Here is a 15,971-nt window from a genome sequence, read left to right on the forward strand (position 1 = left end):
GAGCAAGCCTCCATGCTTGATGATTTTTGCCTAAGGAAGGAAGTGTGCAAAGGAGAGAACATGACTAGGGAGGCAGTGTCCACACAGACACTTTGGGAGTTGTCTTTTGAAAAAGTCGTTTTGTGTTTGCTAATGTGCTGTGTTATGAAAATCTGATGCCTGGCCCCACTGGAGTCTGATGATGGGTCTCTAGCCTGTTGAATCCATTTTTGGGTAGATCAACTTGGAATCTACCACTGGCAAGGTGAATAAGACTTTTTACAATAAAACCTGCAAGAACCAGACAGTGAGAAGTCACACTGAGCAGGACAGGGAGGCAGAGTTCCTGACAACTGCAAAATCTTTATTTCCAGGTGTACCCTCTGGGATTGTGCATGCGTGTGTGCATGTGTGAAAGTCAGGCATTAACTTGCAATCTAAGTGTGATCTGCACCCAAAAGTGGTTATCATAAACATTCAAGTATTTGAGGAAACACCTGCTAGTCCAACAGACCTCAGATATGCCTTCTGTGAGCAGGTTTACCTATAATGTGGTTATTCTATTAGAAAGGGGTACAGAATCTGTTCCTGCATTGAGCTGATATGCTTCATGACCCTGTCTCAGCCTGAAAGCCATTCAAGTCAGTTTTAACTGGCTGGCCAGAGCTCTATGAATAACAGAATGTGCCACAGACTTCTTCCTTGCAGGTCAAGATGAAGTTTGGGCAAAATACTAACACATATTGCTGCCCCTGGTTTGATGCCTTGGGCCAGGTGAAAGGTGAATGGAAACACTTGAAGAGCATCTAGCTTTCTAACACAGACCTTGGTGGTTAAAGACTAAACCAAACATGTACACCGAAAGGACTAGCACGTACGCAGAAAAACTGGCCAGAAGTCAGAAATAAAATGAGTGGTTGTGTAGGTCTGTAGGGAAAATAAATTTTATGTTTCTGCACACTTAGAACTTTTTGAGCAAATCTCAATAAAACTTGGAGTTTAAGATAAAAGAATGCTTGGAAAGTAATTTATGACTAATTAGATAGGGACAAACTCCAGATTCACATTTCTGTGGTGGCACTGGAACCTGGGGCTCTAGTGACATCCCTGGGTATAAAGCTGGAGATGGTGGTCTCCTTTCTCTCCTGAAGAAATTTACTCATAGTTCAAAGAGTTAGAGTGTGAACTCAGGATCCTTCCTTCTCAAGGGAGCAAAGGTTTTTCTCTTTCGTTTTTTTTTTTTTCCTCTTTCCTTTTAAAAAGGTAGGGGGTTAGCTACCTCTCTCTTCTACAGAAACACTCAAATTCATTTTATTGTTATTTTTCACCCAAAATACCAACTTTGTATGTATGTGTAAGACACCTGGTTTCTGTCTCATTGCCCCAAGAGTAAGAAACTCAGGTACACTAGAACCACAAAGTTGTTATTTGGTTTTAAGTAAATACTAATTTGTCTGCTCTGTTCCAGAAACCTCATGTTGTATTTCTGGTAAAATTAACAAAGATAAATACTAAAAAATTAACAGTCTGAAATTTAAAATCTCCACCAAGAGGTAACTTCAGACCCCAAAAGCTTCACAGGTGAAATATTCCAAACATTAAAGAATAACATAATCTCACATAATCATCCACAGAATAGAAAAGTATGAAGTCTTTAACCCCAAACCTGAAAACATTACAAAGAAGGACAATTATAGGATAATAGTTCTCATGAACACACACAGAGAAAAATCATACATAAAATAGTGAAAAGCCAACCTCAGTGATTTATAAAAAGCAAAATACATTATGATGAAAGAGGATGAACTTCAGATATATCAGGTTGGCTTAATGCTGAAAAATTAATCAAGACTACTCACCATATTAACAGAATAAATATGAAAAATCATGAGTATCTCAATACATGCAGATAAAGCATTTGACGAAATTCAATACTCATTCATAATTAAAAAAAAAAGAAGGGGGGGGCACCTGGGTTGCACAGTCAGTTAATCATCCAACTCTTCGTTTTGGCTCTGGTTGTAATCTCAGGGTTTTGAATCAAGCTCCACGTCAGGCTCCCGACTCAGTGCCGAGTCTGCTTTTCCCTCTCCCTCTGCTCCACCCACCATGCACCTGATCTTTCTCTAAAATAAATATATCTTTAAAAACAAAAACATAATAAAAAACCCTCTTAACTAAGAATAGAACTTCCTCAAAATAATAAAGCACATTTATAGAAATCCTTCAGTTAAAATCAATATTAGTTCTAAACTACTCAACAGCTTCTCCCTGAAGTCAAGAACAAGACAAGGATGTTCACTTTCACCACTTCTGTACAATATGTTAATGGCATTCTTAGCCAGTACAATAGGCAAAGGAAAGAAAAAAGGTACAAACATTAGGAAGAAGGAAGTAAACTTGTCTTTATTCATAGAGAAAACAATTATTTACCCAAAATTTTTTAAGAAACCTACAAAACAACTAACAGAATAAGTAAACTTAGCTAGGTTGTAGATTACAAGACTGGTATGCAAATACCAACAGTTTTTCTTTTTTTCCCTCTGTAAGATTTTATTTATTTATTTATTTATTTATTTATTTATTTATTTATTTGACAGACAGAGAGAGAGAGAGAGAGAGAGAGAGGATATTAAGCAGCAGAAGCAGGCAGAAGAAGAGGGAGAAGCAGGTTCCTCACTGAGCATGGAGACTGACATGGGCTCAATGCTAGGACCCCGGGACCATGACCTGAGCTGAAGGCAAACACTTAACCAATCGAATCACCAAGAGGTCCCTCAAATGTTGTTCTATACACTGCATTAGATGTCAATTCTCTCCAAAATGATGAATGCAATCCCAATAAAAGCCCTAAAACAGTAGGTATAGGCGTATGGGTATGAGTGTATGGGTATGTGTGTGTGTGTGTGTATTTGTGAAAACGGACAAGCTGATTCTAAAGTTTACATGAAAATGCAAAAGTTCATAGTACCACGGCATTGTCCATAATGTCTGGAAACATAGAAATTATTTTAATATATTTTCTAGATTAAAGTTGTTCTTGGCAACATTCTGTATTCATGCTATATACCCAAGTAGCCTTGAAGAAAATAGCAAAGCTAGAAGGCTAATACTGCCGGATGTCAGGACATGTGTATACAAAGATCTGTGTACTTTATGTAATTTATTCCTAAGGGGGGAAAATGATAACATTTGTGTATAAAAGTGACACTGGAGATACTGGATTCAGTGATACTGAGTATCTGAGTCACATCAACCAGCTACTTCAAAGGTCCAGAGCCTCTAAAAAGTGATTCCTGAAGACCATGTCAATGGTCTTAAAGCTCTGAACTAACCCTTTGTGCTCTAATTTCCTCCTGAACTCCACCTGGCTCATACGTACTAACTCACCTGGGTCACTCTGGCTTGGGAACGCTTCCTCTAATATCCATGGCTCCTCTCCTTGCTCCAATTTGAGGATCACTTCTGGTTTATCAATGGAATACCCTGTGAATAAGAATTGTATGACTTGAGACAAACTTAATGAGTTTCAGGGCCTCTAAAGGTGGAGGACATTATAACTGAAAGGCTATACAATAAAAAAAAAAAATTAATTTAATCCCTGTTATGAGGCAGAGGAAAACAAATTCCTTCTGATAACCAAAAGAGAAAAGTCATCCTTGACCTCCAAATTTCAAAGCTAAATACTATTATATTCTTAAAAAAAACTCTGCAAGTCTCTGTAAATAAAAAAGGACACCCATACTAGGGTGAAACAAACACTACCTACCCACTGAGACAAGATGGCTATAGTTCTCCAACATCACATCCCTGTACAGGGTCCTCTGAGCAAGGTTCAGGTGCTGCCACTCCTCCTGAGTGAAGCCCACAGTAACATCCCTGAATGACAATGATCCCTGGAAAAGCAATTTTCTGCTCAGTCTGAAGTGGTTAGAATTAGATAATGAGAAATAAAGAAGTTAAAAGACTAATTTGTACCATTTTTTATCATTGAAAACTAGCCAGAAAATATTACTAAGGACCTCTACTATATAACTTGTTGTGTGTTATACTTTGTGAGTAAAAAGGAAATAATAGAAGTACCATTGGTGAATTATTTTATTATTTAATGCAAAAAATCTGAGTGCCCACATGTTCCTGGAACTGCCCTGGTTTCTGAGAATTCCAAATTGAATAAAATACTCTTCCCAGTCTCAAAGAATTTATCCTCATAAGAAAACATACAAAGACACAGCCTCCACAGGACTTAAAGAATCCATACCACAAACATATGCAATGCAGACAGAAATAATAAAGGGGTTCTGTGCAAGTCCCCATGCTCTGATCAGACTGATGTCTCTGATCATATGGGTACAAAGAGGCACAAAGCCCCTGTTGATGCACTGTCCCCAGTTTGCATTTTTCCCTTTTGATTCTCCCCTCCTTTGTTTTTTGCTGTTCCCCCTTCAAGAACCGTACATCAAACACCAGGACACTTAAAAACAATTGCATATACTAGGAAAATTAGAAAATAACGGCATACCCAAGGAAAAGCTCAGAAAACATCTAAGACATTAAGTTTACACATCAGTCTGATCCTTGGCACAGAGACAGGCTATAACAATCAATCAATCAATAAATATATACAAAAATAATAAGGAAATATAGCAAACATTGCAGAATGGAGAGAATCTGATTTCCAGAGTCACCACATTATCAAATGCCCAGTGTTCAATCAAAAAATTACAAGGTATACAAAGAAATAGGAAATTTTGAAACCATAAAACTTCTAGAAAAAACACAGGTGGTAACAAGCTTAATAATTTTAAATTTGACACTAAAAGCAAAAGCAACAAAAGAAAGAATAAATGAGATTACATCATAACTACAAATTTTTGCACACCAAAGAAAACCATCAACAAAATGGAAAGGCAATCTACTTACTGAATGGGAGAAAAAATTTCCAAGTAATACATCTAAAGGGATTAATACCCAAAATACATAAAGAACTCACATACAACTCATTTGCAAAAAAAAAAAAAATCTGATAAAAAATAGGCAGATTTAAATAGACCGTTTTCAAAGAATGGATGACTAACAGGATCACTAAAAAAAAAAAGGCTCAACATCACTAATTATCAGGAAGATACAAATAAAAACCACAATGGTATCAATCACCTGTTAGAATGGCTATCAAAAACACAAGAAGTAACAAATTATACTGAGGATGTAAAGAAAAAGGAACCTTGTGGACTGTTGGTGGGAGTGTAAATTGGTGCTATGGAAACAGTACAGAGGCTCTCCAAGAAAACTAAAAATAGGGCGGCCTGTGTTGAGCGCCACCTTCAGCCCAGGGCCTGATCCTGGAGACCTGGGATCAAGTCCCATGTCGGGCTCCCTGCATGGAGCCTGCTTCTCCCTCTGCCTGTGTCTCTGCCTCTCTCTCATTAATAAATAAATAAATAAAATCTTAAAAAAAAACCCACTAAAAATAGAACTACCATATGATCCAGCAATTCCACTTCTGGGTACTTATCCAAAGGAAAAAAAAAATAATTCAAAAGGGTATATGCACCCCCATGTTTACTGCAGCATTACTTATACAGTATCCAAGATATGGAAACAACCTAAATGTCCATCAACGGATGAATGCATAAAGAAATTGTGGTGTATAAATGTACAATGGAGTGTTATTCAACTGTAAAAATGAATGAAACCTTGCCATTTGCAATAACATAGATGGACTTTGTGGAATGATGCTAAGTGATAAAGAGAAAGACAAGTACCATGTGATCTCTCTCATATGTGGAATCTTTAAAAAAAACAAAACAGGGCAGCCCAGGTGGCTCAGTGGTTTAGCGCCGCCTTCAGCCCAGGGCCTGATCCTGGAGACTCAGGATCAAGTCCCGTGTTGGGCTCCCTGCATGGAGCCTGCTTCTCCCTCTGCCTGTCTCTCTCTCTCTTTCTCTCTGTCTCATGAATAAATAAATAAAATATTTAAAAACAAAACAAAACATACTCATAGAACAAACTGGTGGTTGCCCGAGTTGGGGGAAATGGGTGAATTCTTTTTTGTTTGTTTAAATAAACTGTTTTAAAAGAAAAAAGAAGGGCAGCCTAGGTGGCTCAGTGGTTTAGCACCTGCCTTCAGCCCAGGGCATAATCCTGAAGTCCTGGGATCGAGTCCCATGTCAGGCTCCCTGCATGGAGCCTGCTTCTTCCTCTACCTGTGTCTCTGCCTCTCTCTCTCTGTGTCTCTCATGAATAAATAAAATCTTAAAAAAAAAATGAAGAGAAAAGAAAACGACATACCAATATCCTTTATGAACATTGATGTAAAATATCCTCAACAAAAAATATTACCAAACAATTCAGCAGCATAGTAAAAGGATTATAATACACCACAAAGGTACTAAATGAAATATAAGGTACTGGCACAAAACAAGACACAAAGATCAATGGAACAGAATAGAGACCCCAGAAATAAACCCATACCTATATGGTCAATTAATCTATGACAAAGTAAGAAGTAAGATTAACACTGGGAAAAAGACAGTTTCTTCAACAAATGGTGCTGGGGAAACTGGACAGCTAAATGCAAAAGAATGAAACTAGACCACTTTCTTACACTATACACCAAAATAAACTCAAAAGGAATTAAAGACCTAAATGTTAAGACCTGAAACCATAAAACTCCTAGAAGAAAACAGAGCCAGTAATTTCTTTGACACTGGACATAGAAACATTTTTCTAGATATGTCTCCTAAGGCAAGGGAAACAAACCAAAAATAAACTATTGCAACTATACCAAAATGAAAAGATTTTGCACAAAGGAAATCATCAACAAAACAAAAAAGCAAACCAGTAAATGGGACAAAGTATCTGCAAATGAATATATCCAATAAAGGGTTAAAATCCAAAGCATAAAAGGCTTATATAACGCAACACCAAAAAAAAAAAAAAAAAAAAAACCTGATTAAAGAAAACATACAGATGGCAAACAGACACATGAAAAGATACTCAACATCACTCATCATGGAAATGCAAATCAAAACCACAATGAGAGGGCAACCTGAGTGGCCCAGCGGTTTAGTGCCACCTTCAGCTCGGGGTGTGATCCTGGAGACCCAGGATTGAGTCCCATGTCGGGCTCCCTGCATGGAGCCTGCTTTTCCCTCTGCCCCTCTCTCCCTCTCTCTCTCTCTCTCTCTGTCATGAATAAATAAATAAATAAAAATCTTTAAAAAAGAAAAAAAAACACAATGAGATATCACCTTACATCAGTAAGAATATCTAGTATCAAAAAGAAATAACAAGCATTGGTGAGGATGTGGAGAAAAAGGCACACTTGTACATTTTTGGTGGGAATGGAATTGGTGCAGCCACTGTGGAAAATAATATGGAAGATCCTCAAAAAATTAAAAACAAAAATACCATGTGATCCAGTAATTTTACTACTGGGCATTTATCCAAAGAAAGCAAAAATCTAAACTGCAAAGATATATGCACCCCTATATTTACTGTAGCATTATTTACAATAGCCAAGATATGGAAACAACCCAAATGTCCACTGACAGATGAATGAGTAAAGATCTGGTATACAGACACAATAGACTATTACTCAGCCATAAGAAATAATAAGATCTTGCTATTTGTGACAAAAAGGAAGAACCTAAAAGGTATTATAGCTAAGTGAAATACGTCAGACAGAAAAAGACACATACCATATGATTTCACTTACATGTGGAACCTAAAAAACAAAAATGAGCAAACAAATGAAAACTAAACTCATAAATACAAAGAACAAATCAGTGGTTGCCAAAGGGGATGGGAGATTGGTGAGAAAAAAATATAGATACCTTCAGTTATAAAATAAATCAAGGAGATGAAAAGTACAGAGCAGTATATAAAATCAATAATATTGTGATAATATATGGCAACAGCTGGTGACTACACTTATTGTGGTAAACACTGACTAATGTATAGAATTGTTCAATTGGGATGTTATTCACCTTAAATTAACACAAAATTGTATTTAATTATACTTCAATTGAAAAATAAAATAAAATAAAAACAATTACATACCATGAACAAGTCTATTCCTGGATTCCAAGGATGGTTCAACATACAATAATTAATCAATGTAATATACCACATCGATACAATGAAAGAAAAAACTACATGACTATCTCCACTGATGCAGAAAAAGCACTTGGCAAAATTCAACAATCTTTTATGTTAACAACACTTGACAAAATAGAAATAGTAGGGAACTACCCTCACATAATAAAAGCCATGTATGTAAAAAACACAGGAAAAATTATACTCAATGGTGAAAGGTTGAAAGCTATTCTTCTAAGATCAGGATCAAGGCAAGGCTGTCTGCTTTTACCACTTCTATTCAACACAGTACTGGAAGTTCTAGTCAGAGCACTGGACAAGAAAAAGAAATAAAAGGTATCCAAATTGGAAGGGAAAAAGTAAAATTATATCTGCAAATGTAGAAAAACCTAAGGACTTCACAAAAAAATAAACCCTATTCGATCAACTAAATGCTGAATTCATTTATTTTTTTGTGAAGTATATATGTCAACACACAAAGATCAGCTGCATTTCTATACAGAAACAATGAAACATCTGAAAAGGAAATTACAAAAACAATTCCATTTACAAAAGCATCAAAAGAAATCTTAGGAATCAATGTAGCCAAAGATGCAAAAGATTCACACAATGGAAACTACAAAACAGGGCTAAAACATATTAAAGAAAATATAAATTAATGGAACCACATCCCATGTACATGGATTAGAAAACTTATTGTGAAAATGTCAGTATTACTCAAAGCAAACTACAGATTCAATGAAGTCCCTAGCAAAATGCCAATGATTTTTTTTTTCAGAAATAAAGACATCTATCCTAAAATGTATACAGAATCTAAAGAAACTGGAATATCCACAACAATGTTGAAAAAAAACAAAAATAGAAGACTCACACATTATGATTTCAAAACTTAATACAAAGCTACAGTAATCAAAACAGGATGGTACCAGTATAAAAAGAAACATATAGACCAATGGAATGGAAAACAGAATCTAGAAACAAACCCTCACATATAGTGTAAAATGATTTTTGACAAGGTTGTCAAGACCATTCAATGGAAAAACGACAGTCTTTTGATCAAATGGCACTAGAAAAACTTGATAGTCACATGCAAAAGAATGAAGTTGGACCCTTACCTAACACCATACACAAAAATCAAATCAAAATGGATATCATACCCAAATGTAAAACCTAAAACAATAAAATTCTTAGGAGAAAATATAGGACAAAAGCTAAACAACATTGCATTTGGCAATGATCTCTTGGATATGATATCAAAGGCATGAGTAACAAAAGAAACTGACAATTTTTTCATGGGAATTAAAATATTTTCACAACAGATGATTACTATCCACAGACTAAAAAAGGAAAGCCACAGATAAGGAGAAAATATTTGTAAAGTCATATAGCTGATAAGGGATTAATATCCAAAAAATAAAAAAATAAAAATAAATTAAAAAAAGGGATTAATATCCAGAATATGTAAACTTTAAAATTCAGTAACAAAAATACCCAAACAACTGAATTCAAAAATGGGCAATGGATTTGAACAGATATTTCTGCAAAGAAGATATACAAATGGTCAATAAACACAAGAAAAGATGCTTAACATCATGAATCATTAGAGAAATACAAATCAAAACTACAATAAGATACCACCTCCCAGCCATCAGGATTGCTATCAAAAACACAAAAAATAGGGATCCCTGGGTGGCGCAGCAGTTTGGCGCCTGCCTTTGGCCCAGGGCGCGATCTTGGAGACCCGGGATCGAGTCCCACATCGGGCTCCCGGTGCATGGAGCCTGCTTCTCCCTCTGCCTATGTCTCTGCCTCTCTCTCTCTCTGTGACTATCATAAATAAATAAAAATTAAAAAAAAAAAACAAAAAACAAAAAACACAAAAAATAACTCTTGGTGTGAATGTAGAGAAAAATGGAACTCCCGTGTACTGTTGGTGGGAATGTAAAATGGTAAAACCACTATGAAAAACAGAATGGAGATTCCTCAAAACATTCAAAATAGAATTACCATATGACCCAGCAATTCTACTTCAAGGTATATATCCAAAAGAAGGTCTCAAAAAGATGTCTGTACACTCATTTTCACAGCAGTATTGTTACTCGCAATAGCTAAAACATGGAACAAGTCAAGTGTCCATGGACAAATGAATCAATAAGCAAAATGCATGTACACAAACAATGGGATATTACTCAGCCTTAAAAGCAGAAAAAAGTCTGCAATGTGCTACAACACAGATGAATCTTGAGGACATTATGCTAAGTGAAATGAGCCAGTCACACAAGGACAAATGCTACAGATTCCACTTATGTGAGGTACTTAGGGTAATCAAAATTACAGAAATAGGAAGTATAATAGTTTCCGGTGGCTGAAGATAGGTGGGATTGGGGAGTTACTGTTTAACAAGTAGAGAATTTCAGTTTTACAAGATAAGGGTATGGGGATGGATGGTAGAAATAGATGCATAACAGTGTAAATGTATTTAAAACCACTGAAGTGGGGGCACCCGAGTGGCTCAAGCAGTTGAGCATCTGCCTTCGGTTCAGGTCATGATCCTGCGGTCCTGGGATCGAGTTCCACATCGGGCTCCCCGCAGGGAGCCTGCTTCTCCCTCTGCCTGTGTCTCTGCCTTTCTCTCTGTGTTTCTTTCTCATGAATAAATAAATAAAATCTTTAAAAAAAAATTTAAAAAATAAAACCACTGAACTGTATACTCAAAAAAAGTTTAAGATGGTAAATTTTATGTTATTTGTATTTTACCACCATAAAAAAAGAAAAAAAAAGTAAAAATGTACTGATATATACTACAATATGGATGAACCTTGAAAACATGAAAGAAGCCAGACACAAATGCCCATATACTGAATGACTCAATTTGGCTTTTTTTTTTTTTTTAAGATTTTATTTGTTTATTTGAGAGAGAGAGAATTAGTGTGTGCACAAGCAGGGAGGGAGAGGCAGAGGGAGAGGGAGAAGGGAGCAGGGAGCCGGACACAGGGCTGATCCCAACCTGAGCCAAAGGCAGACGCTTAACCAACTGAGCCGCCAAATGCCCCTGAATGACTCAATTTATATGAAATACTCAGAACAGACCAATCCACAGAGATAGAACACAACTGCTGGTTGCCAGGAGTTGGGTGAATGGGAGAATGGAGGGAAACTCCTTCATGAGTGAATCAAGGGCTTTATTCAGAATGATGAAATATTTTTAAACTTGATTAAGGTAGTGGCTGCATATAACACTGTGAATAACATATAACACTAAATGTCACTGAAATGATCACTTTAAAATAGTTAACTTTGTATGTGAATTTCACCTCAATTAACTAGGTTTTTAAAAAATACATAAGAAGAAAGTGTGCAGAATAAAATTACAATTAAAGATGAAGGAGTTAAAGCCACATATCAGTTACCACAACAAAACGACAATAGATTAAATTCTCAATATAAAGGACAGGGCATTTCGTATTAGGCTAAAAATGTCTAGTTATGTGTTCCTTATCAAAAAATATACTCACAAAGAGTATGTCAAAGCTGCAATACCCCCATGATGCAAAAGCCTTCAGGACATCAAAAAAGGAATGACTGGTGAGTGAGAATGGATAACATCCCCTCTTACAGGTCAAGTGGTTTTCAGTTACTTGCTTTCAACTAAGTTGAAAGAGAAATTAATTAGAGCTGTATTAAGAAAACAGTTCCATTTAGAACAGCATCTAGGAGAATACTTAAGAATAAATTTGAGCAAAGATATGTAAAATTTGCATTCTGAAAACTAGAAAACATTGCTGAAAGAAATTAAAGACCTAAGTAAAACCTCTCAAGTTCAGACTGTAAAACCTAATATTGTTAAAACAATTCCCCAAAGTGATGCACGGATTCAATGCCATCCGTACTAAAATCCCAACAGGCTTTCTTTGCAGAAACAGAAAGGTTAATCTAAAATTCATGGACTTGCAAGGGATCTTGATGTAGAACAGTTTTGTAGTTTCACAATAAGTTAAACATAGAATGACTCATCAATTTTACTCCCAGGAAAGAACTGAAATAGGTCTTCAAAAAAAACTTGTACATGAATACTCATAGCAGCACTGTTCTCAATAGCCAAACATGGAATCACTCCAAATGCCCATCAACAGATGGATACACAGAAGGTGGTATATACATACACCAGAATATCATTCAGTCATAAAAAAAGATAAAGGAGTGGTACATGCTACGACTTAAGGTAAATGAAAGAAGTTACACATAAAAGATTACATACTGTATGATTCCATCTAAATGAGAAATCCAAAATAGACACATCTCTAAACAGAAAGCACATTAGTGGTTGATAGGGGCTAGAGAGACTGGGGAGTAATTTGCTCATTAAGTCATGGAACTGCTCATTAAAGGTCGGGGGGGGGTTCCTTTTGGTGGGATTAAACTATTCTGGAAGGAGAGGGTGGTTTGGTTGTACATGTGAATGTATTAGGTGCAAGTGAATTCTAGACTTTAAAAAGGTTCAAATGTGGGACACCTGGGTAGCTCAGAGGGTTGAGCGGCTGATTCGGATTTTGGCTCAGGTCATGATCTCAGTCAGGGGCCTGAGAATAAGCCTCATGCAGGAAGGAAGTCCCTGAGTGGGGAGCCTGCTTCTCTCCCTCTGCCCCTCCCCCTGCTTGTGTGCACACATGCTCTCTCTCTCAAATTACATCTTTTTTTTTAAAAAAAAGGTTTAAATGTGAATTTCATGTTATGTGTATTTCACAATTCAAAAAAAGTGGCATCCCTCACTGTACTCTGCAAAAATTTACATGTCATCCTTGCACAGGGGCCATGCTAATCTTTTCTGTTATCATTCCAATTTTAGTATATATGTGGCCAAAGCAAGCGCTCTGCAGGAATGCAGATTCTGCCCAGCCCCCAGGGCTGTCACAAGGCCTATCTCACCATACTGACCACCCTAGGTCATTCTAGTCTGCACTAATTTGCTCCGTCTTTGAACAACCATGAGTCCTAATGCTGGCATAATTCATGTGCAACTCAACTTTTCCTCTGAACTGGACAAGAATTATTTCACTATATGCCTACCACTTCTCATGTAATTGCAGGACTCAAACTGAAAGGTACACAATGCCACCAAATGAAGCTTATCAAAAAACTTTTTTATGTCCCAGTTTCAAAACTCAGATCAAAGGTGTTCATTTATCTACAGTGCATATTTGCCTTACTGTACCAGAGGTCAGCAAACAGCAAATATTTTTGATAGATGGTCACAGAGTAAACAGTCTAGGCTTGCCTGAGCTATACAGTCTGCCTCAACCACCCAACTCTACCCCTATAATATGAAGCAGCCACAGCCACATATGTCTATAAAACTTTATAAACACATCTGAATTTCATATAATTTCCCATCACAAAATTCTACTCTTGATTGGTTTCTCAACCATTTGAAAGTTTTTAGTTGGGCAGCCCGGGTGGCTCAGCGCTTTAGCGCCTCCTTCAGCCCAGGGCCTGATCCTGGAGACCTGGGATCGAGTCCCATGTCGGGTTCCCTGCATGGAGCCTGCTTCTCCCTCTGCCTGTGTTTCTGCCTCTCCGCCGCTCCCCCCCCGTGTCTCTCATGAATAAATAAAATCTTTAAAATAAACAAACAAACAAACAAACAAACAAATAAATAAATAAAAGTTCTTAGTTTGTGGGCCTTTGAAAAATAGGCAACAGGCTGTATTTGGCCCATGTACTGTAATGTGTTGACATGTGTTCTGTATTTTCTCTAATGTTAACATATTTATTTCCACTATTTTATATAAAGGCATAGATATTTTATGAACTTCACATTATCATTGTCAGGCAAAACTGTGAATGAACAACTCACCTGGGATGTGATCATCTTCTGCTGGCCCTGGAAGAGTATGGATAACCGTGAGGGTAGAGCTGAGAAGATAATAACCATCATGAGATGCCTGAGAAACTCCACAGAGCTGCTGGCAAAACACCTCTGAAGGGGAGGTGTTTTGAGAAGGGGCAGAAAGGAGGACAGGAAGGAGGGAGCAGCAGATGCACAATTCCATAGTGCTTGGACAGGCTAGTTCTTAAATGTAAAAACATTTGTTTCAGGGCAGCTGGGTGGCTCACTCGGTGGGCAAAGCAACTCTTGATCTTGGGGTCGTAGGTTCAAGCTGCATGTTGGGTGTAGAGATTACTTAAAAATAAAATCCTTAACAAATGTCTTTGTTTTCGACTGATTTAGTAACAATGTATGTTCTAACACAGAAAAATATAAATGACACAGGACACTCATAATTAAGCAAACTAGGAAACGCCAAGAAATGGAACATAATGCTTTCATTAAAAACTGTTGCTGAGCAAAAATATTCAAGTTGTAATGCATTATAAACCAGAGAATCCCACTAGGTTCTGAAAACAGGGATGGGGTTTTTAAGGTCTGGTCTTTTTCCAAAGGGGAAAAAAAAAAAGTTTGCTTTAACTCAGTTTCAGGTTCTCAAACATATCTTTTGACTAAAAATAACAACAAACCGGTTTTGGCTTATCTGTTGTCAAAGCAGAAAACACCTGCCTGGACTGTCAAGACACTCCCTGTCTGCTCGTTTCTGCCACAACAAGACGTGACCAAGAGCAGGTAAGGTAAGTGAAAGAAGACCCATTTCCTTGTCTCCCTACCCCACCCCTCTGCTTAGCCAGAGCGCAAACGGCTAAGACCTAAGGACCTCTCCGGCAGTACAGGACCATCCCGGACTCTGTCGGATCGGGACAGCGGGGGCATCAGCAGGGGCAGTCCCTCGGAATCTGGGACTGGAGGGCAGGGGGAGGGAGGGAGGAGGTAGTTCCCCCTTGTGTGGCTGTAAGCCCTTCCTTCCACGCGATGCCTCGCGGCTTCCCAACAAGCCGTACTTTCTGTTCCTCTTGGCCCGCCCGCCTGTCCCGGCCACAGCCGACATCCCTCCTGGAAGCTGGGCCGCAGCGTCCCCCATCACCAGCCTGTAAGACTCTGGCGGCCTCCCTGGTTCTGGCGGGAGGGCTCAAACGGCTTCTGGCTGACCCGGTCTTTGCTCCTCCCACCTTCACTCCGGATCTCTACCGAGGTCAGGGGCCAGGAGGGGAGGGGGTCCCTGCTCCCGGGGTCCCCCTTCCCCCCTCACAGGAGCTGCCTTGTTCTAGGAAACCTGGGCACAGCCAGTCAGCATCCCCACGCCAGGCCTAAGGCTCCCGGGCCTTCCCGCCCCCTGACTCACCAGCCGGACCTCGTGTCCACGCAGAGGGCTGCTACTGGGGGCAAAGCAAGCCGCAGGACGTTCGTGGGCCCTGGATGCCTCCCCCGAGGTGCCGGCTTCGCAGGTCCTCCGGGAACAAGGTCAGGGCGGCTGCGGGGGGGACGGCGCGCGAGGAAGGGCCTCTACCCCCGCGCGGGCCCGCCACGCAGCTACCATGGGAACGCGGCCGGGGCCCAGGCGGCAGGGGCGCCAAGAGGGACGCGAATGTAGAGGAACCGGGAGACGGGGTCGGGCCGCGCGCCCCGAGGCGGGCTCCGCCGGACTCACCGAGGCCTCGGCCGACCTCCACGGCAGGGGTGAGGACACCAAGCCCGCTCGGAACCAGCAACGAGCGCTCGGACGGGCTGGTTCACATTCCGGGCCGAGGCGCAGCAGGGCGCCCCCGAGCTCAGGTACCAAAGCCTCCGCGGCCTCTGGCGCCGCGGAGTTTCCCCCGACCGGTCACCACGCCGACCCCGAGCCTCCCCCGCCGCGTCCTCGCGCCGGCGCCGCGGCGCGCAGCAGCGGGAGCACCCGGGGCCGTCTTCTCGCGAGACCACGGCCGCCGACGGGAACCAGCCGGGCGCGGCGCGCAGGCGTGGAAGGCGGGAGCCGCTCGCGATCCGCTCCGAGAGCGCGCCG

General features: G+C 39.6%; 1 protein-coding gene and 1 pseudogene across 10 annotated transcripts in view; both read right to left on the minus strand.

The window, feature by feature from the left end:
• The window catches only part of ZNF37A (zinc finger protein 37A), a 32,894-nt gene extending 17,165 nt beyond the window's left edge, over positions 1 to 15,729 (minus strand). For 3 of the 10 annotated variants that reach the window (XR_008662300.1, XM_055308731.1, XM_055308722.1), the window contains exons 1-3: positions 13,934 to 14,134; positions 3,749 to 3,875; positions 3,370 to 3,465 (exon numbers count right to left, since the gene is read on the minus strand). Coding sequence is in view for 9 of the 10 variants with exons in the window: in XM_055308731.1 (XP_055164706.1) it covers positions 3,370 to 3,465; positions 3,749 to 3,875; positions 13,934 to 14,014 (304 nt within the window). In the remaining variant the exon portion in view is untranslated. Of the gene's footprint in view, positions 1 to 3,369; positions 3,466 to 3,748; positions 3,876 to 11,594; positions 11,728 to 13,933; positions 14,928 to 15,311; positions 15,445 to 15,617 lie in introns of those variants that run through there. The other 7 variants (XM_055308730.1, XM_055308727.1, XM_055308729.1 and 4 more) reach the window with 7 other exon arrangements.
• On the minus strand, positions 12,830 to 12,947 carry LOC129499281 (U6 spliceosomal RNA; annotated as a pseudogene).
• Positions 15,730 to 15,971: the final 242 nt, after the last annotated feature.

The sequence above is a fragment of the Nyctereutes procyonoides genome, unplaced genomic scaffold, assembly GCF_905146905.1.
Source record: "Nyctereutes procyonoides isolate TBG_1078 unplaced genomic scaffold, NYPRO_anot_genome, whole genome shotgun sequence".
In the NCBI taxonomy this organism is placed as follows: Eukaryota; Metazoa; Chordata; class Mammalia; order Carnivora; family Canidae; genus Nyctereutes; species Nyctereutes procyonoides.